Genomic DNA, 24203 nt, shown 5'->3' with positions numbered 1-24203 from the left:
GGGGATCTAACTCACACCACTTTCAACCAAAATTCAATATCTAAACCATATAAATCAGAATTCTAGAGTAGATTGCATTTAACCGGGTTTATTTGTATCCTAAATAAGCCAAAACCAGAACTGGTTTAATAGTAATACTAAACCTAGCCAACAGCTCACAGAAACCAAGATGTCGCTATAGAGTGAAAAAAATCGAAGAAGAAACTCAATAGCTCGTAGATCTACTAAATTTTTTTCAAAACAACGTAGATCTAGTAACTACTAACACACATATTCACACACAAACATCATCAAGCTCAAAATTACCAGATTAGAAAGAACAGAGAAGAAAAAGTTACCTCAAGGGAAAAACAAATCGTTGATGGAAAAATGGAAGCTCAAGACAAAGAAGAAGACGATCAAAAATTAGAGTAACAGATATTTTGGAGAAGAAGAGAATATTTTTTACGAAACTGTAGAAGATGAATAGCAAAGAGAAAGAGAAAGAGAGAGAGAGAAGTGTCAAGGTCCTTCCATTAAAGCAAAGCAGAAAGAAAAAAAGCTTAATTATCATCACCCAGAAACTCGTAGCCGAGATTAAAAATTAAATTAAAGAAAGTGGCAGAATAGTAAATAAGTGGAGAAAGTTGCGTATTTTTGTTTAGGAACGGATTCTAATCCAACGGCTCAGATTTGATCATGTTAATAATTATGAACCGTCCGATTTAAATCAGCGGATATGAACCGTTGATATATAGTTGTCGGGAGTCGGATCTTTAAATAAAAATTCCACTTTCTGGCTCCACCCGAAAGGGGATGGTTGTCTGCAAATATTAAATTCCGATTCTATCCTCGCGTAGATCATCTACACTATCATCAGTCACAATGTTTGCGTGTAGATCATGTCTATTAGATTAGCAATGAACTAATTAAGAATAGGGTATATTGATTTGTTTCTTTTTTTCTCTTTTTTTTTTTTTCTCTTTTTTTCTTTCTTGTTATATTATATAGGTTTCTAAAATTTTGTATAAGAATTCACAAATGCATCAAACACTACTCCATGTTAAAAAATCACAAATTAATTTACATTTTAAAAAAAAAAGAGAGTTACATCAAATAATATCTCAAAGATAGAAGTCAACCACACATCCAAATCAAACCCAAAACATAAAACAACGACCAGTTTACTGGTTCGACTAAAGCAACAAACAACAACAAAAATAGATCATTTTTAATTCTTCTTCATTTCCTTACATTCGTAGTCTTACTTCTTTTTAAAATCTCAGAAACTAAAGTTATTGATGTTTTGAATTAAAAACACCACCAAAAGATCGCACATATTTTGTATAATTAGAAAGCTTTGTCATGTTCCATCTTTTAAGCTCTCATCTTCGATTTCTCCATTGCTCTCGGAGCTGCAGCTGCAATATCACCAGTTCACCACATTGAATCATTAAGACATTTTAGATTCAAAGTCCATACCAAACTCCTAATAACGACTATTATTTATGTCAGTTTAATTACGTTATATTTACATGTTAATTTATCGTCTTTACTCCCAAAAGAAGACAAGTGATCAAATATGAATTGAACTTTCTAAATCAGCTACAAGTAACTCACACCAACAAACCACTAATCTCATCATAAACCTACTTGCAATGGGTTTTAGAGATAGTAGTTTACGTTGTATCTTAGGAGCAGAGAGAAGAAAAGACTTTACCTAACCCAATAGCATCACATCCTTTCATTATCTTCAGCTTCTTGCAGACATCAATAAACATCCTGTAATATACATCGGATCAGAAATCACTCAGGAGCGCTTATACCAATCACCATGATCTAATCTTCTATAGCATGTTAGATTTGATTCTAAGATATCTGGCAGAGAGTAGAGAAAGCTTCTAACAAGTTTTGAATATAAGAGAGGAAGCTTACTCCCATGGAACATCTCCAACAAGCATCCAGTCCCCATCCTTATCCTCATAAGTGAGCACATAGTCTTTTCCATTCAAAAGATCCTTAAGCTTGGTCTCACTAAGCATATCCTTCCCAGCAGCTCCATTAGATCCACATTGACCTAAACATGAAACAAACAGTGCAGGTTAACCACTTTGATTGCACTCATTCATTGATCCATAAAGAGAAAGAGGTTTGCAAACACATCACTAGCAATCACTGAAACATCTCACCTAGAGTGAAAGTGGTGAACATTTTCTCCAAGGCTGAAGAAAGCTCCCCGTAGTTAGCGTAGCTCCTCAGGTCAACTTTCCTCAGATAAGGAGCACCATCCATACTGACCTTCACGAAGAGTGCCCCAGAACCTGGCCTCCCATCAACTTCATCACTGTTCTTACAAGTAGTGGCCAATGTGTTCTTCCTGTAGGATCTCACAGGAGGCCAACCGACAATTTGTGCCCTGAAATTTCCAGAATCCAGAAAACACCAGTTAGCTAGCTGTTGAAAGTAATCCATATCAAAATCGGATGAATGCTCCTATTTTCTAGTCATACTTGGCTGCAGGTGGACTAGAGCTATTGTTTGTAGTGCTCGACTGTCCTTTCGGTATGTTTTGTGGCACATCCTTCTTTGTTACAGACTGGGTGGCTGCAGCTTCAGGGAACATCCAGTTTTTCTCAGTATAGACTGAACTTTTAGCTTCAGCAAACTGATCCATTGTATCAGAAAAGCCTCTTTTGTTTCCGGATGCATTGTTCTTTTGCGAGGACGAGCATATCTCATCTTTAGAAGGAAGCAAAGGAAAGAATGGCTTCTCATCGAGCTTTGCTGGGCTCAAAAGGTTAAGCTCTGTGTCTCTCGCAGGAGATTGTGATCCAGGAAGACCAAGTGTCAGCTCCGTAGCCTTGAGGCTGATAGTAGCTTTGTCATCTTCAGCAAGGAGCGAGAGAGTGGAGCTTCCAACAGAAGAACAATCAGAGAGACCCAAGTAGTTATGCTCTTTAAGTCCACCTAGAGTGTTCCTGGAGATACAATTGCTAGTAGGTGAAGAACTTGCCACAGAGACATTGCTCTGTAGCTCCTCTTCCGTAGACATTGGATACTTAAGGTTTCTTCAACTGCAAAGGTGATTACCTGATGATTTTTACACATCAAATTCACATAACCATAATTAAATCCTCAAACAAAACCCTAAATTACCAAAAAGAATCAAGAACTCAATTTCAACAAAAATCCGAAGCAACTCTAAACCGTATCAATTAGGTTTTAGAGTAGATTGCATCTAGGTAAAACTCACAAAACGAAATCTAGAGCAAAACGAAGAGAAAATGGAAAGCTATTAAAGAAAAAGAAGTCAACTCTAGGTCAGACGACGAAACTAAACCGTTGAGATACATTTTTCAAGCTGATCTCAGATTTCACCTTCCACGGAATTCTATCTACACATCACTAAACCTAGCAAGGTTTAAGCCAACAGCTAGGTTTAAGCCAACAGCTCACAGAAGCCAAAATTCGCCATAGAAATAACCTCAAAGAGTTCCAAAAAAAAAAAAACGAAGAAACTAAATAACTCCTAGATCTAGTAACTACTAACACACATATTCACACACAAACATCATCAAGCTCAAATTACCGGATTCGAAACAGAGAAGAAAAAGTTACCTCAAGGGAAAAACAAATCGTTGATGGAAAAATGGAAGCTGAAGACGAAGAAGAAGACGATCAAAATTAGAGTCACAGATATTTAGGAGAAGAAGAGAATAATTTTTACGAAACTGTAGAAGATGAATAGCAAAGAGAAAGGGAGAGAGAGAAGTGTCAAGGTCCTTCCATTAAAGCAAAGCAGAAAGAAAAAAAGCTTAAGTATCATCACCCAGAAACTCGTAGCCGAGATTAAAAATTAAATTAAAGAAAGTGGCAGAATAGTAAATAAGTGGAGAAAGTTGCGTATTTTTGTTTAGGAACGGATTCTAATCCAACGGTTCAGATTTGATCATGTTAATAATTATGAACCGTCCGATTTAAATCAGCGGATATGAACCGTTGATATACAATTGTCGGGAGTCGGATCTTTAAAAAAAAATTCCACTTTCTGGCTCCACCCGAAAGGGGATGGTTGTCTGCAAATATTAAATTCCGATTCTATCCTTTTGTTTTAAAAGACTAATATAACCTCTGTGTAATAATGACGTGATTAAGTGTTGAAGGGTAGAATGGTAATTAGATGGAGAGAAAAAGAGGAGTGAGGAGGGGACAAGAAAGCGGCATTCCAAGTCGGTTTGCCGGGTGGTGAATGGGACATCTAACCTCCTCCACTTTCTCATTCTCTCTCTACTTTATTAATCTAAAATTAAATTTTTAATTAACTAAACTTCTTAATCTTTTTTCAATAATCTTTCTTTCTTTAGTTTAATTAAAATCCGCCACCTTCCTAATTTCTTTAACTTTCATTATTGCATTTCCTTATCTTTTCATTTTTTTACTTAGATTGGCCCAACTGGATGGGGCCCATTAGACAAATGTTAGTCCCCTCAAACTTGAAATTTTTTGGGTTCATTAGTCTTCTAGATGGATGAATGGTAAATACTTTACTACTAGAGTTTTGCTTTTCATTTTTGGTGAACTTGCACTTAATCAGTAAACTAATGGAAAATTAATTTATACTAATGAAAATTTTAGATGCATATAAGTTTGTCCGACTATGTACACTTTTAACCGAATTTCTTTTACACTATGTGTTTTTGTTGATTCATTTTGCGAATTTTTTTAAAAGATATGAAAAATGTACCCAAAATTTAAATGTGAACAACAAATATATGGTTATTAAATATGTGTGAATTAAGCTAAAAGTAAATTTGTAGGTGGTAAAGAAGTGAATTGTGTAGATTAATTTTTCTAGTCATTGGTATTCAGTATTCACCATTGTAAAAATCAAAGTAGGTAAAAAAAAAAAAAAGGAATTGGGGAAGGGAGCATAATAATAACAAAGGGGGTGGAAATGGGATGGAAGAAGAAGAAGACGCGCATGGGAAGCACAAAATATCTGACCGTTGGATTTGATGGTAAGAGAGGCCTGTGTGTCCGTTCATCATCATCATCATCTTCTCTGACTCTTTTTTTCATCATCACTCTTCCGTACCACTCACGTTATCTCTTTTTTACCCCCTCTCTCTTTTTTATTTTTATTTTCCTTTTGCAAAAGATTTAAAGACGATTAACAAACATATCTCCCAATTCAAAAAAAGAAAAACTACGAGGACTTGAAAATGTGTGGCTAATTAAAAAGTGATTAGTAATACAGAAAAAATTATTACAAAAATGCGAAAGTTAAACAGTAGATCAGATTAGCATTTGCGAGTACAAATAATGCGGGTTGAGACAAGACAATGGGACCCGTATTGCTTTTGTCCTTCACGCTTATTTTATTAGTCTCTGATTAATGATGGATTAACTAAAGAAATTAATCTTTTTTCCCGTAATTAATTATTTTATAATTAGAGTGGAGGAGATCAAGGACAAGACACGTTAGACTGTTTACTTTGGGCCCAGACTTTGTACACTAGTTTATGAAATTCATTTTATTGGGCTTTTATTCATTATATAACATAGGCCCATAAGTCACTATCCTTCTTGATGGGCCAGGTCTCGTAGTGGGGAGGATTTGAATTTAGTAATGTACGTAAGATATTTCTTCTTCTGTGAAAAAAAAATCTATATATATAATGAGAGAGTTTTCTCTCCTCTTAAGGTGTCCACATCATCATGTTAAACATCCAATTAAACAAAGCCATATCATTACTCAATATTTTCTAATTTTTACATTAAAATATAATTACAATGTTCATTTAATTCATATTTATTTATATTGATGTTAGTTATAACTAATAGAAATTTTAATTAAAGAAAAACGAATTAAATATAATAAATCAAATTTTAAAATTGTGAAAGTAATACTATGGCATTTATATCAATAATAATAATATAATTCAACTTTTAACATAAACAAAATTTAAAATGATCATACTTCATATTTTTTGAATAAGTTAATGAGTTTTAGAATGGAAGTCATATTTAAATGCATGGTAGAGTAAAATTTTTATACGTAATTGTGTTTCTACAATTTTAAAGAGAAAAATAAAATTTAAATTGAAATATTAATTTATAAGAGCAATATACTACAAGATTTTATTTATTATTAAATGTTCACTAAAAAAAGTTACTAAACTGAACTTAAAATTTTTCATTTAAGACAAAGACATTGAAAGAGTCACACTTTTTTGTGAAACTACACAAACAAATTGATGACAAAAAAATTATAGAAACAAATCATGAAAATTCAAAAACGTTATAATCTATCTTCTATAAAAATAATAATAATAATGGTTATATTATCCATGAGTTGTATAACAAAATATACTTAAAGTGATATGTAAGTTGTTAACTAAAAAAAGTGATATGTAAATTATGTAACATATATCTCAAGTGGAACTACAACTCTATAACATAATCAAATAGAAAAACACATTTGAGAGTTTCTCATTTAAATCCAATGTTTTTAACTCAAAAATTTGGTAAAAAAACATATTTAAAGTATATTATGTTTACATTTGACAAGACGATGTTAAGTTTGCATCACAAAATTAATAACTCAAAATAAGAACAACACTAAGCCAAATAGTGGTTTGAAATCACAAAAAATAGTAGGCTAGAGAGTGGTCTGAAATCTTAATGACTCTATCACGGATGAAGATCAATAACCTTATTTAAGTGTTAGATGTGTAAGTGTTATGAAAAAAAAAACTAATATTTTCATAGAAACTTTTTAAGTGTAATTATACATTAGATTATGCAATTAAAAAAAAAAAACCAAATTGTCTAAAAAATATCAAATATACATTTTTTTACAGATATTAGTCAAATTTTTAACGTTTAGAGTTATCTTCTTCAACTGTTATAATTATAAAAATTTGATTCCTATAAAAATATAATATATTATGCGTGGGTCATTTTCTAGTCTTATTATATTACAGAGATCAACCCACAGCCACCGTAAGACCATCTGCATTGGGGGATCACCCCCCCTGATCTAAGCATTATTTAAATCCAAAAAAATGGGTCAATGGGCTTAAGATCAGGAACTGGGCTCTTGACCTGGATCTGTTCTTGTGGGTGTTGCGGGGTGACGTGGCATTTGGGCATTGGTTGGAATATTCAACATATTTGGAATAAATTTGGATAATAAACTATGTATTAATTAGATAAAATGTTTTTGTGCTTTTATTAAGTAATATGTTTGTTTGTTTATTGTTATTTATATTTTTAATGTTTTTTTCATAAATATTTAGTATTGTATTTTCACTTTTATTTTCAGTTTTTCATAAATTTGGCATTTGCAATTTATATGTTATTTTTAAATGTTTTAATAATTGTAAAATCTTAATTTAATTTAGATTATTATATTATTAAGTCTTAAGATCTTACACATGTTTTCCCACTAATCAACTTCTAAACAAAAGATCTAAACACATGATCTTACATTATTTTAACATTATATTCTCTATAAGAACATCCTCACATGATCCCCCATTGATGATGCCCTAAGATATTTTTTCGTTAGTCAGTCATGTTGCTGTCAATGTTTATATTTCTTTGTATCCCATTTTTATTTTATATTTTAAACTTAGATATATGCACAAAAACAACTACTTTTTTATTGTCATATATGCGGTCAAACGCCGAGCTACTAAATCGGATTTGCACAACAAAATAAAATAATTAATTTTAACGAGTTGGTATAGGACAATGTACCAAGAGGTGATCATCAATATACGAGAGACCCATTAAAATATATTTGATCCAAAATCAAATACACCTTCGAGTTTTCACATAAAACCTCCCTCATACTAAATTACTAGTACATAAAAGATAACATTTAAAACTATATATATATATATAGCTGTATATGAATTGGATTAAGAAAAAGAGAAAATGGCTTTTTTCTTTGTACTGAATAACACCTGTATTCAAGCCCGGCCCACCTATAAAGCAGGCAAAGCATCTGCTTTAGACCACAAAATATAATAAAGTTTTTAGGACCATATTACAAAGAAACTTGCTTAGCCTAGTGGTTGTGTAGTTAATAAGTTAGTGTTAAGTCTTGAGTTCGAATCTTGTCTTCTACAGTTTTGTTTAAATTTTTAATAATAGTTTTAAATAAAAAATTATATTATTGAAATATGCTTGAGGCCCCAAATATTCAAGGACCGGGCCTGCCTGTATTTGTATCCAGTACCTATCGCTTTGGGTCTTGGTCTACATCTACATGGTCCCATACAGCTTAAGTTTTACTTGTGCAACAGGTTTGGATTTTTCTATAACATAAGAACTACTCGTATTATTAATGCATATTAAGTCGATTTCTCTATTTAATCAAATCTTTTTTGTTTCTACAATTGATGTCACCGAATCGCTATGTATCTTTGATTAGATTGGAGAAAAGACAGATTTGCGTCACTCTCAAAACAAACCCAGCAACATGCTGCATACCCCATCGTAATTAGTTGATAATATGTTGTTCATTGTTGGATTAATGAAAGATTAAATTAATACTAAATGTTGGATATATATTATAGTGGTTATTAAAAACGTTTTATGGATTTATTTTCTGGATAGGAAGCAAACGCACACAAGTTGTGATATAAAAAGTATAATTAAGATAGGTTTTTTTTTTTTTTTTTTAACAAAGAATTAAGATAGGTTTAGTGTTTACAATTATAATGGTTGAAACACGTTTTATAGAAATTATTTGTTTGATTGAAAGCAAACACACAAGTTGTGATATGAAAAAAGTGTAAGATGGGTTTAGTGGATACACTCATTGACCCTAAAAGAAACAGCGGTGACCAATTTAAGACCCAGTCACAGTTCACACTCACACACATTCATAGTTATAGATATTTTTATTGTGATCTGACACACACATACATAGATGTAGATATTTTTATTGTGATTCCAAGTTAAAATAGCAAACAATTAGAACATAGCTTTTTAAGGTCAGCTGGAAACTTTTTTCTGTAAATAGTTTTATACTTGATCAATTACACATTTCATCGGAAAAAAAATAGCAATTCTAATTATACTACCAAGGAAAAATATAAAATCGTTATATTTTTCATTTTAGAAATTTGAAAATAATTTATATATGAGTTCAATTGTAAAAACAAAAACAAAAAACTCCTGAAAATAATTGTGCTTAATTTTATTTTAATTATCGTCAATAACCGTGTTTATAAATGTTTGCATATGGAAGATAGGTATATATTCTTACTAAGAAATTTCTAACTCTCAGAAAATAATTGTTGTCGTATGTCAATATGAAAGTTCTAAATTTCGAAGACATCAAAGAGATGTGTCATAAGAACTACAGCATTACATGATGTTACTGTGTACTAAAGTAACCGTGTTTCTTCTTATTGCAGAGAAATATATTATTCATTGAACAAGCTGCAACGTTTGCAGACATTTATATACATATAAATAAAGAGAGCTATAGAATCCAAGAGAACAAGTACACGATATACATGAATCTAATAATAATATACACATAGATATTATCCAAAAACCCTCTCTTCAAGATCGTTACATAGAGGAAATCCGCATAAGCATTTATACAAGTAACTCGTAAAGCACCATTTTGAACGAGGCCGCCCAAATGAAGTCATAATTCTTTTGTTGTTAGTGAACCGCAATATGTTTCATTCGAAAATGGAAGATTGGATTAGCACATAGGTAAGTAGCTTATACATTATCAATTATCGCAATACATGAGTGGAGGCTATGCGGAAGCCAGAGCTTAGACATATGGGAAGATAACCACTAAACATTCGAAGCAGTGAAAGCATTATAAATCGGTTGTTGCATAAACTATAACAAATAATTGACCACATATGTTATATATGGCGGGGTAAATAGAAGGTACTGAAGACCTCCCCAATACTACATTTGAAATCTGTATAATAAAAAAAAATCGAAAACAAATGTTCTATGACAGAAAAAAAAAATGGTATATATGATGGACATCCTCGACGTTGTGGGGTTTATTTTTGGATATGTGCTCTACCTCTCTATTGTGTCCTCTTGCTTGGTCGTGGTGGTGATTTGGGCTGGTTCGTTTTTGGTGTTGACCAATCTGATGGAATTTTGCTGCTGAGCCACCTACTAGCCTGTTTTCCTTGGATATAGGTTCTGGGCAAAGCAGTGGAATCGTTCTCTAGCTCTTCTCTTGCGAGGACGTCGTCAGTTTTTTGTCCGTAGGTGGCTAAAGCTGGTTCGACGAGTGTCCGCGCGCAAGAGCTGTTTTTCTTAATTGGTTTATCTCCGGTTGATCTTCAAGGTTTATGCCTTGTTCCTAGTGTTTTTTGCTCTCTACGTCTGGCTGGTGAGGAGTGATGGTAGTTGTATTTGTGTCTCTGGTCTCGGTGAGTTCTTGCTTTTCCTCCCTGTCGGTTTGCTACTGGTTTGACTTCGGTGTGAGGTCTTCCGATCTTATTGGTGCTTCCGACGTTAACAGGTTCTTTGAAAAGCTAGGTGAGACGCTCTGGTTCCTTTGTTCAAATAGTGTTTGGATTTCATATTTTCCTTCGCAGTTCCTCCTAAAAATTACTAGTATAAGTCAGAATCGAAGTAAGAGGTTTGTCAAATTCGAGTTCCACACGGAAGCTACTCTTTTGTTTTCATTAGATCTTATAGCAGCCGTAAAATCTAACTTAATATTGACTTTAATAGTCTATATATTGGGTTACTGATACTGTCCCATGTGACAAAATTTAATTAATACTTTATGTATCATTTCCTGGTATCTTCAACGATCAAACATGTTACGTTTATTTATTAACAAATACATACACGTCAAACATTATATAAAAATAGAAAACAAAGTATTCCCATATCAATCTTATCATGGATATCTGTACTTTCAATCTTGAAGTCGTTTAAGATTTATGGACCAATATTTGTCCCTTAGGAACTCAAAAGGCCAAAGGTCCAAAACCGAAAACGCTCAGGTCCATTTTCGTAATTTCAAATCGAATGTGGTAGTTTTGAGTCGTAAGGTTTTTCTCTATTTGACAACATTTTTATTTATACTTATAAAAGTGTCCCATATTTCTAGTAGATGTTTTTAATTAAATTGACAACTTAAAGAAAGAAAATGTTGATACGCATCGCCGGCAAAAGTCCCAAACTTTTGACGTAAATATGTTCCATAGTCACCCGGAAAATTTGAGTTTTTGGCCTTTTTGCTATGTATAAGATTTTACCCTATAGTATGGATTTTGTCGGATCAGAGTAAATACTTTCTTTTTTTTTGGATTTGATTGTATTCCGGGTTTTATGTTATAGCGACCAAGTGGATAATCTATGAATGAACCACGTCTCAACAACATCTTAATCACTAAATATGTGATTAGTATATCTTGTCTCTTGATTATATCACAAATAAACCTTGTCTATCGTATTCAATTAAAATTAATGCATATGAAAAAAATCAATAAATATTTGTTGAAAATTTTGAAAAATAAAATTAAATTGGTGATGAGAACTCAAAGTTGGAAAGAAAGAGCGTATATTTTGGAAGGAGACATGTTAAGGTGTAAGTGGGGACGAATTGTCTTGGGACGGTGTAGGAACCAAACACAATTCGTCAATGCCACATTATCTGTTTTGATGTTCAACAACTTCTATCAACAAAAACGAAGTTAGCACAACTTCTTTTTCCTTGCTATGAGAACACCTTTATGATAAATTAAATCGAGAAAAAAAAAAAAAAAAAACTAAATGACGTACGTACGTTCAACGAGTAGTAACTCAAGTTCTCTTCCAATCGTTACAAAATTCGGGTGTGGCTGTTAACAAGCGCCCACACATAATCAATGCACATGGCCATAACATGATCGTATTAGTTTCGTCTTTATAGCGAGCCTAGCCTAGTTTCGATATATTACACAAAACTTGGAAAGTATATTGAATGCTTTATTAATTTCAAAGGTTGGCAAAAAAAAAAAAAAGTTTATATTAAATGACTAGGACATGTGGAGTATTGATTGATGTATTTAAATAGATTTTTATACTCCCTCTGTCCCAATATATAAGATGTTTTAGACCTTTTAATTTGTTCCATTATATAAGATTTTCTCTACTTTCAATGCATGATTTATATATTAGTTTAATAGTTTTTAATTATTTTAATTATGCAGTATCTTCTTCTATTGGTTGAATTTTCATAAATGAGAAAACATTTATTGTTTCTTAATCTCTGTGCTGTTAGTCCAAACATCTAATAAAATAGGACAGAGGGAGTACTATCTTAGAAATTTCACCTAATATCAAACAGTGAAAATGCTTCTTTTTTTTTTTGCTTGACAGAGGGTTCCCAAAATTAATGCATGAGAAGGTCTGTAACAAATTATGTGTATAGCAATGGTCTATTATGACTTTGTGTATGTTATATGGATTAAATAGTTAAGTATGTTTATCACATCGAGATAAATATCTAGAAACCAAAAAATATGTAATTAAGAATCTCAATCAGAATTAATGTAATCGTTGAAAAACAAATCGATCGAATAGAGACAAATCATGTGATAATTGTTTTGATTTGGTAGCTAGCATATAGTACTCGTACCAGCATATACTTTTCTCTCGCATTTAAAAATGCTTGAAACTATATTATAAAATGTGAAAGCTCATCAAAATTTAATAGAATAACGTCGGTGGAGATCGACGAGCCAACGTTATTCCATGAGTAAACAAATAACGATGCAATCTTTTCTTTATCATTAAAATTTGTTTCATGATAAAGAAGTTTCAATAATGTTGTCCTAAAACTCTTTCTAACCCGACTCATTACTATTTTAAACCAGAAATATTACATGAGAGCCTTGCATAAATACGAAGAACCGTTTTGTTTGTGTTTATGATAGAGTTAAGCGTAAGTTAGTAGATTTGGTAGGAGTAGCTAGTGGAGATAAGAGTAGGATTTAGGGTAATTAATGAAGATTAGGTACCAAACGGCTAGAAAGGATTAACATGGTGGAGCTTGGAGCCCACGTCTTCTCCGTACAGGCAGCCCTCTCTATCTTCTCTTTCCACGTACATTTTCCACTCTCTCTCCCCTTTTTCAAGATTCATCATTAATTTCATTTAAGACATTAATTACTGTATTATTTTTTGGTAGGATTAAGACATTAATCATTTTCAATAACAATTTGATTAAGCTCTTATTTTGAAAGGAATTAAAATGGAAACATAACAAAATACGTTACCTTTTTTTGCAGCAAAAAATGTGAAATTCAAATTATTTGTTATTAAAACAAACATTTGTTTAGCTGATATTTAATTGTTTTATCATTTTAAAGACTATCTGAAAACATTACTCCGTTATTATGATTTTTTTTTTTTGTAAGAATTTTTTTTCGTTACTATATATGTTGTTCTGCTTGTAGATTATTCATTAAACTATTTTTATTTTATCATAGTGGTTTTTAAACTTATAAATTCCATTTTGATTGGTCTTTTTCCCTAAATGTAAAGATAAAACTATCTTTGGAATTGTCTGTCTTCATTTTTATAAAAGAATCTCACATATTATTCCAATATCAACATCTCCAAGGAATCCATAAAAGTTAGCTAATTAATTCTATAGTCATGGATACAAGATTTTTTCACTCATTTATTTTGTCAAAAATATTTTTCACTCACTAAAACATAATTTTCCAGCACAAAACAAAATTTACTTTTAAATAAGCATAATCAAATAATAAAATGGGTTCAACAAAAGTCAAGAAACATAATCCTTATATATTTGAAAAATCCATCGTTTAAAAATGATATAATTATTAATGGGAATAAAAAATTTCAACGGCGAAAAGAAAAGGGACAACTTTATTGTACAGCATATTTGCTTTATTTGTACTGAGAAAGAACTTTTTCACAGTTGTAAAATAAAATAAAAAAACATTTTATATTTCTTTTTATTATGCAAAAAAAAAAAATCTTCTATAACTAATCACTCCCTATCTCTTCTTGTTTCCCCGTCCCCTGTTCTCACCAAACTCACAAGGTCTCTTCTCTTCTCTTCTCTTTCTCTCTCTAACACATGAGAGAACAAAATTATCAGCTCACAATCGCAGCCGTTGATTATATCGCCACCGTCGTAGTAGAAGATGGAGAACACTCAAGATTTCTCGCCGCCTCACATGGATGCTTCTCGGCCGTCACTAGGATTCCCTCTCGGCACAGCTCTGCTTCTTATAATCATTTTCAGCCTCTCCGGAATATTCTCTTGTTGTTACCATTGGGACAAACATCGTTCTCTCCGCCGCTCTTTGGCCAATGGTCGTCCCTCCTCCGCCTCCGCCGACATCGAGTCTAATCCTTACAAACCTAAACCTCCTTTTCCGGTAACTCTTTTCAAGTTAATTTATATCAATTTCCAAATTGTGGACCTCTATGAATTATAATAATTTCTAGTTTTTATTTTTCTCATATAAACTACAGTTTTGAAACGTGTAAGCAAAACATTATGGTTTAATATGTACTTTAGTTTTCAATTAATTTTTATTTTTTGATAAATAGTTTTCAATTACTAAAAAAACTACTTAAAGAAATTTGAGGTGCTAAATCTAAACATTTTAAGAATTTGAGTTGTTACATGTAATAGTAAATACAAAATTATGGTTTTTTTTTGTAAATATGTTGGGAAAGCAGAGTTTTTATTAAAACAATATAAAATAACGTTGTAGAAGTAGTTTAGACATCTGTGTTACTAGATGTTATTAATTTATAAACATAAAAACAAGTAAAGTTGAATGATTAACTAAGAAATATGATTCTTATGAACAGGACATGAAGAAACCTCAGAATCTGAGCGTGCCGGTATTAATGCCTGGAGATAATACACCCAAATTCATAGCATTGCCGTGTCCGTGTGCGCCACCTCGACCGGAAAAACCCACCGTAGATGTCCAAACTCCGCCGCAATCGCCACCTGTCAAGCCACCGCGTTTTCCTGTTCCTTTGTATTAGATTTAATTAGCTATAAGATAACAAAAAAGGCGGAAAAAATGTCGAAATATCTCGTTTTTATGTACATATGGATCATAAATTTTACAATTTAATTTTTTTATCACTGATTATTTATTTTTGTATTCAGTTGCTATAAAATGAAGTGGTCTGATTGTGCCAAAAAAAAAAAACAGAATAACACGATTGTTAAATCAAACTAAATTATGGAATTTGAGGTTAATTTTTACGTTTTTCTTTTTCTATTGACAACAATAATGTTTGAAAACTGGATATTTTGTATTATGTGAAAAAATAAAAATAGCACAGTTATTTTGTTTTTTATGTTTAATATCCTATAGTCCTACACCTATTTTGTGCTACTACCTGTGTAATCACAAAACACATGGCACATTTCGTCAGACGATATTTTCGATGTCGATGTCCTGATGCAATTCTGTTTTTCTTTGGCTACAAATGAATTGATAGACGAAACTGAAAATTGTGAATTTTTGTTTAATTTTTTTTTTACCAAAATAATAGATTGCTAGCAATTTAAGACATCTCGAGATCTGTTTGAATTGTACCAGAAATAGCCAATGAAGATTGCATGATTCTTCACATTTCCTTTTATATCAATAATCCACAAAATTAAAAGGTGTTTTGTGCAACCACGTTTGATGCTTTAAGTAGAAAAACTGCAAAACCAAGTTTCAATCTTGTGCGTTTACAACAAGAAGTCTTTGTGATTAATCATCATTTTAAAAAATCTATATACGTTTACATTATGGACAAGAAATTAATAATTGTTTCTTTTCCGCCAATAGATATCTAACTCTTGGATAGGGTAAAGAAGATAAAACAGATAATAACACCATATTTTTTCAAGTTCCTACAAAATGAGACATGTTTTTATATGGAATTACGTACTGAAATTGACGTCTAACCACCAAAAGTTCATTTGGTTTTGATTAGGACAAAATACGAATTAGACGTTAAATAGCTCTCCGTTAATTACGATACCTATTCCGTTAATTGCCAAATAAAAATTCCACACTGTTTAATAAAGTTAGGGACCCTCAAAATATAAAAAAAAAACTTTATATTTGGCACTAAAGTTCCCAATCGGAAATTGACGTCACTGGCAAGTTTTCTTAACCAAGTGCTCTCTAAACACATCCCCACCACTTGGACCCCTCCAACATTAACAATCAACTTCATGACCTAATTTCACTATTATTTTATTTTATTCTTATATTTTTATGATTTGATGAATTTCAGTCCTGTTAAATCCATTGGTTGATCCCAATATTCTAATCTAAATTATCCCCGAATCTGATCGATAGAGATTTATCTTTTGCTCGAGTCCACTAATTATCAATTATGCAACCAAATAAAATAGCAAAGGTTAATAAGTTAACTCGAAGTTTCGAATCAAATCTCTTTTTAAGCATATCAAGCAAGTTTAGAATTTCAAAGCGCGTCACAACAAAAGGAAACAATAACAACAGAAAAAATGTCAGAAGTAAATTTACTTCATTGAATCAAAAAGTAATGAAATGTTTTGTAAGAGTTTTTTTTTTTTTCTCATCATGTTTTGTAAGAGTTAGATATTACGAAAAGATGCAAAATAAACAGTGTTGTTTCAAGTGCGTCCTACACTGGAAAGTACAAATTGACTGTACTGATTCATTTGATGACGTTATCTATGCTTCGTGGTTCTTCCGCGACCATTTTTTTTGGAGATTATTTGGTTTGTTGGTATTAAAAATATATTGCAAATCTAGTAAAATAGTTCCATTAACTATAGTTGCATTTATTACGATAAGAAATTAAACCGATTATGAACACACCAGTAACATAAAAACACCTAAGTCTAAGTAGTTGAGCTCGAATTTCTATGTATACAAATGTTATATGTAATGTTTTCAATGTTCCAGAAACTTATACGTTTAAACAAGAAGAATATCAAAATTTTGTATGATACGCGTATCTTTATGTTGTCTATTCATAAATTCTTTTTCAACCAATGTGTATATAAAAATCACATTATTATTAGTAGATCTAATTTACTAGATTACTATAATAATTATAATTATTCTCCAAAAAAATTGCAGTACCATTTATTTAAATATTGTCATAATAGTATTGCTAAAAAATATTATCATGAAAACAGTAGTATTAAAAAATACTGTTGTCATATGAAAGCATGTGAGGGCACCGCAATCACCGCTGAAACCTAGGGATCATGCCATTTTATCTCTTTATTTGTTTTTGTTTTTAGCTGAGAAAACATATACTCCCGTTTCTTTTAGTTGTCGTTTAAGGTTTTTTCACACAAATTAAAAAAGCATTAAATTTTCTGTTTTACTCTTTAATAATATATTTTATAAAAAATTTCATTAGCCAAAACATTAAAACTGTAAAGATAAAACTGGAATTTTCACCAAACATTTGCATTAAAAACCTAAAACGACAACTATTATGAAACAAAATTTAAAACGACAACTAAACTGAAACGGAGGGAGTAATATGCTGAAACACTAAAAAAAATCTACAAGATTCCCCTCATAAGAGAACATAAAAAAAAATATAACTACTTTATAATTCAGAAGAAATTGTATAATAATAAATAAGATTATGAACTCATGCTTTCTCTTAAAGATATTGTGGAAATAAGAACATTTTAACTCGGAATTTCTTCACTCTTCTATCAAAACATCTTAACTTAAAAATAATTCTGTTATTTCAAAATTTTCGTAATTAAATTTTGAATAATTTTTTCCGTGATATATATAGTTGGTACGCAATACGTACATTCCTCGAAACAACTCAACAGTATATAGTCAACTAAAAAAACTAAGAAATGTATTATAAGAACATAAAAATAATTTGTAAGAAAATGATGAAAAGTAGAGTATAATGTAAAACGTACGGATGATAAGCAAGACAAGAGCGGGCCTGCGATTGAAGAAGGTCACATGGGGGAACATTTCTTAGTGCTTCCTCTTATCCTGACGTCACCTTTTAATTTTTCTTCTAATCATACATATTTTTTCATTTATTTAAATATACTATAGCTACAATGAAAAATAAAAGATATAATGAATTCGAATACAGAACAAATGGATTATTTTATAAAAAAAAACGGTTATAGTGGAAATCCATGTTGAAAATGTTAGGTACATGTACTTTTAATTGAAAAATTTCTCCATGGATTAGTACCAACTCCTTTGCAGTCAAAACCACAATTTTGCTTAGAATCTAGTTTTGTATGGCATTGGCCACATAATTCAAAAGCATTTAAATCTTAATTAATGCAAGTTTACGTAGTTTCTGGACTATAACCTCTCGGAGGTTATAATCCATCATAATTAGGCGTGACACCAATTGGATTATTCAAGTGTTATCGATAGATTCGTCCCTAAACTGATTTTAAAAACTTTTGTAAAAAGAGTATAATTTAAATAAGAAAATTTGGCTATCATCAATCCATACCTGTCCCATTATATTCTCTTTTTCGACCTTTTTTCTCTTCTGTAATATCTGTCAGGTATGATTAAGAAAGGGCTGCTACACAACTTGTTGGGCTGCTTCAGAATTCGAAAAGGATTCATCATTAGTTTCCAAATTGTAGATAATGTTAAAACTCGGATATGGACCAATGCTATATCATACACATGATTTCCATAATCTTGGACGATCATCTCGACCGTCGATCTCCGGTTCTCCCAATAGATTCTTGGTTAGACTTGCCTAATAAAATTTAATGATATCTGCTATTTGAAGCCAGTTTTAGGTTAATCGAGACTTTTTTGTTTTTCGTCCTTAAAGATAATTGAGACTTTGTTCTTGCTATTGTTTAACCTTTTATAGAAAACGTTTGATTTATGTTCTCTATATTTTTTCCAATCATTGCGATTAGTGTTAAAAATATAATTCTAGAATTAAGTGAGAAACATGACGTATCACCAAACGAGTGAAAATGAATGTTATATAGGCCTTTTTTGTTTGTTGTCTCTCCGGATTATAGCGTAAGCCTCATTTTCATCATGCTATTGAGTGTTTTTGTTGTGGCAAGTTGTTTCATAGTGCCCAAGTGGAGTTCTTTCTTGATTAAAAAATCATTATATTTTGTTTTTATACTTTCCTTTGTTGGACATTTGGATGTGTGTTATTTCATTCTTTATATGTGATGATTCCTCAATCCAATAATTATTTTTTCCATTTGTATAAATGAAATAACTCAAGGGACAAAATACTATTTTTAGACACAAAAGTTTTTTTTTTTTACTTGTTATCCCATCAATCTGTTACATTATATATCTGTTTATTTCTAAGCTTTTTGCACAATTAAAATTTTATTTCATTGTTTTTGGAAAATTTATTCAATATAACTAGAATATTCATAGGAAGGTATTTTCATTTATGGGCTAACTAAATATGAAATATTTATAAAATCAAAAATAAAAGACATAACCATTCAGGCTGTGGACAAGAAACTTGCTCAAAATTTTGTTTATAGAGATGATTTTTTTTTTTTGGTAGGCGTATAGAGATGATGATAGTGAAATGATTCATGCCCCTAGTGGAAGAAAAAATAACACTAACGATGGACATATTTTTTAGGGATGAGATTGATTGATCGATCTTTCTGACATTAAGTATGGTCACGCCACGCCGGCTGACGACTACACTACCTTTCGTAAAGCTCCATAGCTATTTCAATCGACGGCTGCTTGGTTTTGATATTTGAGTCGATCTTCCGTTGTCCGCAAGTTTTAGAGTCTTTGTCAATTCTCGTACATTCTGCAAACAAAGTGACACAAGTTAATCATGCAACAAGTATTAAATGTTTCGTTACCACCTACAACAAACAAAGAAACTCAAGGTTTCCAAATAGCCATATTCTTTCTATATTGTGCCTATTAAGAGGGATTCACTGGATCAGTACTTATTTTATAACTCTCCTAACCATCAATGCAGCTATATAGCAAGAAGTATCTGGTTGAGAAGATCAATCCTTTCCGATTGAGCAGATCAACAGCATGGAAGTGGATTGTAAAAAGCCAGACTAATGCACTAATAAGAGAATGTACGTGGAGGAGAAAAACTGACTATCCAAACATTTATATCTCTACCTTATGTGGCTGAGTGTGGAATTAAATGCAGACAGAGAAACCTACAATCTCTCCATAATTCAGTTACATATAGACAATCATCACTTTGTAGTTATGCAGGTATCTTCATCGGCATAATCTAGAGCGCAGAACCACGAAACGAACAAGCTTTCATATTGATACCCCTACCCGTCACACTAACCCTCCGAAAAGGATCAACATCCATATTAGTTGCTTAGAATTATGCGCTAAGATGGATATAAAACTTCGACCGTAATTAAGAGCGACAACATGTTTTTTCTCCCCTAGTTGCCTGATCTGGCTGAAGAGAAGAAACCAAACTTCTTTGGCCGGTAAAACGATAAAAAGAGTTGCCAAAAGAAATAGAAGATGAAGCCAATCTACTTACACCTATGCATAATAGTAATCTATTAGCTCCTCAAGAATGGTTAACACCTATGCATAATACTTATCTATTATCCAGAATGGTTAGTTAGCTCCTCAAGACTATTTTTCTACCTTAAGATTTCAGCGGCAAAATCGACACAGACTCTGATCTCTATCTTCCAAAGCTAAGCAACGTATAACCAAAGCTAATCATAATTAATCTGTGACCTCAACACACTAAAAGCATAATGAAACCGCACAGAGAGAGCAATGTGCAGTGGTTAGAGTCTCACCGTAGAATGAAGCGGAGGCGGATCTATAACAACGGAGCGAATAGACATCCTAGCGATCTCGGAAATGGCAGCCTCAACAACATCAGGTACATCACTGGTAAGCTCCTCGTAAGCAGCCTCGAAGGCCTCTTGCCAAAACCTCGGTAATCTTATACGACGGCCATTGTTATACACATCCCACATGTGCTTCACCACTTTCTCCCTCTCCTCCATTTCCTAATAACCTCATCACACAACACAATCAAAACCAATTCACAGAAATCCGAAAACGAGATCGCGAAGAAGAGACTCACAAGAACATCGAGATCCTCGTGGATCGGAAAGACGAGATCGTCGGTGAAATGGTTAATGTTACCGGCAGACCAACGGAGATTGACGGTGCCAGTGAGCATTGACCAGAATGCGAGTAACAGAATCGCAGCTAAGGCCCAAAACTTGTATCGGCCTTTGGAGAAGAGAGCGGAATAACCGGTTTCCTTCTTGGCGTTCACCGTCGTGGCCGCGACGGAAGAAGTGCTTAATGGTAAGGAGTCTCCATCCTTCATCTGTAAAGAGCTCGAGTGTCGGCGAGATCAAACGGAGATTAGCCGTGAACGGAGGATTGTTTCTAAATCGGAGATTCTCTGTGAAAAACACCGATGAAGAAAAGAAAAAAAAAAAAAAAAAGAGATCTAGAAGAAAACATATATTTTGGGCTACCAAATAAAGCCCATTGGATCTATACTTTAGGCCCATTGGATCTATACTTCAGGCGCACTGATAAATTCATAATTACATGTGCGTTGACTATTCTTTAACCACGCGACCACAGGCCCCCATGTAATGATGAATGCGTTGATTGGTGGAGGTACAGTCATTAACATTATAATCACTCTTATGATTAATTAGCCTTTTAAACTTTTTGATTAATGTAATACGGCTTTTTATTTGATGATGCATCCTTCCAAGTTCGAACATCGGTCACTGTCATATACAAACCCTAAATCAATTATCGAGTGATTATTTACCTCAAAGCAATACTAGAATTATACTATAAACCTTTTATTTTGTATCTCAATTCGTTCTTGGGATAATTAAGGATGTATTATTAATGTAAATTCCAATAATTCTCCAAGATAAACATCTCTTTAATTTTAATTTCCTTTTTTTGTTGTACAACTGAACTCATAATGTTTTCCCCAAGAAAAAAATTCAAACTCACAAGGGAATTATATAAATTATAAACACAACATCTAAAGTTTATACGCGCTAGTATTATTTAAAATAAACAATAATTTTGGTTTATTAATTTCAATCATGATAACTCATTTTACAAGCAACTTCCACCATAACCTGCGTTTCTGAATAATGCTTGTTTTATATCCTCCGATGTTATGAAATCTCTCTGCTCAGCTCCCTATAAGCATCCACACAACAAACTCATCAATCTTAATATCTTTATCGTTACAAATATATATGTCTTATAGTTTCTTAACCTTTTTATACCTTTTTATATCTTGTAATTTATATCAATCAATGTACATATGTATATAGTACCTCAGAACAAGAAGCCTGCAAAGAGAAATCACTAAAGCAGCTTATAACACATTGTTCAATCTCCAAGCCTAGAGTCTCTAATGTATTAACAGTCGATAGAAGCAATCCCGGTTTTGGAGAGCAACATATATCAACTCGAGTATCCTCATCTCTCCGATCTATTTCAAACTATGCAAAACAAATACAAAGTTCACATAATCACCATCACACTATTATTTATTTTTCTTAAAACGAAAAAAAAGAATAACTGTGATTTTCATTTTATTTTAAGAAAGGGGGTCGTGTTTATAACAATTCATAAATACAAGGGCTAATATGTAAAAAAAAACAAGAGCAGTGTAGTAGTAGTAAAATGTAAAATATCTTTGTACCTTTGGAGAGTTTCTGACCAGAGATTCGTTTGCATTAAGATCCTTGAGATCACCGAAGAGCTTAGAGTGATGTGAATTGTTGCTATTTCCTAGTTCTTGTTCCTCGTCTTGTAATTTGTTGATTTTGTCTAAAAGCTCTTTCATGTAATCTATGGCATCTCCTAATATCGATGTCCTGTCCATCTGATTTTTTGAACATACCAATAATCATTATTTTAATTTAAATGATTTATCCACTTTTCAACCGGTTCTGTAGATTCCCTTAAAAGTAAGAACGCAATAATTAAACAATCTTGAAAAAAAAGGTTTTCAAACAAGAAGAAACAAACACATAATGTTAAAAAGATTAAAATACAAAAGGCTGAATTTGAAATCAATCTATAATCAATTCACTCATTAAAAAAGGACGACTCTTTTGTGGTTTTTTCTTAGACAATTTTTTTGAATTAATCGTTCAATAAAATCTTCAAAGAACACAAAAACCGATAGCTAGGGTTAGATTTTGGGGTAAATCAAGAAGATTAAAAAGGTTATTTTCTTTATGAACACATATAATAATACATTAACCTACTCATTAAAATATGATCAATCTTTTGTTGATTTTGACCATTCTGATTCTGATTACAATTATCTTAAAAGGTTTCGAAAAAAAAAAGGTCAGAATTTTTATTTACCTTGCTGATTTTTGGGACGATGGATCGGAGCATAGAAAGACGATCGTTAAGTCGTTTTCTCCGTCGTCTCTCCGCCATGAGATTCTTAGAAGGTTGGCCTTCGAGTTTTTTATTCTTCTTCTTGTTCGTCTCTCCTCCACAGTAACCAACACTGAAGCTCTTGCTCTGATCAGACTCCATCAATGGAGATGGATACGACGTCGGATTGTTAAAGTTCTCTTCTTGACCATTTTGAAGGATCAATGGAGGTGAAGAGGAAGAAGAGTCAATTATCTCTTGTAAAGCCTCAAGAAAAGGGTAATCAAATGATGCTGCGGCGGCGGTAGCGGAGGATGATAACGGCGGCGACAGTGGTTGTAACGGTGGTGGTTGGTGAAGAAGCAATGGAGGAGGTTGAGAGATTAGATCCATGAAAGAAGAAGGATAAAGAAGGGTATTTTCGTCTTCTTCTTCATTGTTGAAACAGAGGTAATCAATATTATATGCATTTGGGAAGAATTGATGATCAAATCCGCCATTAAAGCTCATGTTGTTGATGTTGTCGGTGGTTTCTTGCTTTGTCGGAACAAGAAGCTCTTCGAACACATTCATTTGACTCGACAATTCCATTTTTTTCTCTCTCTGGAACTCTGTTTTCTGGTAATAGAATGGAAGAAAAAAACAGAGAGTGTGTGTGAGTTTGTGGATTAAAGAAGATGAAGTGTATTTATATAAAAATCCAGAGATGTGAGTGTGTGCGAGTGTATACTATTAATTAAAATAAAGATTCCCGTTTAATTTGTGATTAGTAAATATGGCTTTGTATAATGTATGGTTTTTATTTTGTTT

The 24203-nt window shown here is 32.3% G+C and overlaps 4 protein-coding genes across 4 annotated transcripts; 1 reads left to right on the top strand and 3 right to left on the bottom strand.

The window, feature by feature from the left end:
• Positions 1 to 1048: 1048 nt before the first annotated feature.
• Positions 1049 to 3780, bottom strand: LOC9302757 (auxin-responsive protein IAA9). Its single transcript, XM_021024596.1, has 6 exons — positions 3598 to 3780; positions 2490 to 3069; positions 2169 to 2395; positions 1915 to 2056; positions 1700 to 1761; positions 1049 to 1400 (listed from the first exon to the last, which is right to left on the bottom strand). Exons 2-6 carry the CDS (start codon positions 3029 to 3031, stop codon positions 1357 to 1359), a joined length of 1017 nt encoding a protein of 338 aa, XP_020880255.1. The 5' UTR covers positions 3032 to 3069; positions 3598 to 3780; the 3' UTR covers positions 1049 to 1356.
• A 9737-nt stretch (positions 3781 to 13517) lies between these two features.
• Positions 13518 to 15175, top strand: LOC9301044 (uncharacterized protein At5g65660). Its single transcript, XM_002866638.2, has 2 exons — positions 13518 to 14393; positions 14836 to 15175. Exons 1-2 carry the CDS (start codon positions 14157 to 14159, stop codon positions 15016 to 15018), a joined length of 420 nt encoding a protein of 139 aa, XP_002866684.1. The 5' UTR covers positions 13518 to 14156; the 3' UTR covers positions 15019 to 15175.
• Positions 15176 to 19399: 4224 nt separating this feature from the next.
• LOC9301043 lies at positions 19400 to 21512 on the bottom strand. The gene is made up of 3 exons (XM_002864922.2): positions 21088 to 21512; positions 20795 to 21010; positions 19400 to 19803 (listed from the first exon to the last, which is right to left on the bottom strand). The coding sequence occupies exons 1-3, from the start codon at positions 21337 to 21339 to the stop codon at positions 19714 to 19716; spliced, it is 558 nt and encodes a 185-aa protein (XP_002864968.1). The 5' UTR covers positions 21340 to 21512; the 3' UTR covers positions 19400 to 19713.
• A 417-nt stretch (positions 21513 to 21929) lies between these two features.
• LOC9302756 (transcription factor bHLH93) lies at positions 21930 to 24199 on the bottom strand. Its single transcript, XM_021014327.1, has 4 exons — positions 23376 to 24199; positions 22702 to 22884; positions 22331 to 22498; positions 21930 to 22190 (listed from the first exon to the last, which is right to left on the bottom strand). The coding sequence occupies exons 1-4, from the start codon at positions 23982 to 23984 to the stop codon at positions 22104 to 22106; spliced, it is 1047 nt and encodes a 348-aa protein (XP_020869986.1). The 5' UTR covers positions 23985 to 24199; the 3' UTR covers positions 21930 to 22103.
• Between the last annotated feature and the right edge of the window lie 4 nt (positions 24200 to 24203).

This window comes from Arabidopsis lyrata (assembly GCF_000004255.2).
Source record: "Arabidopsis lyrata subsp. lyrata unplaced genomic scaffold ARALYscaffold_8, whole genome shotgun sequence".
In the NCBI taxonomy this organism is placed as follows: domain Eukaryota; kingdom Viridiplantae; phylum Streptophyta; class Magnoliopsida; order Brassicales; family Brassicaceae; genus Arabidopsis; species Arabidopsis lyrata.
Note: the sequence above shows the minus strand (reverse complement) of the source record. Positions and strands in the feature narration are given on the sequence as shown.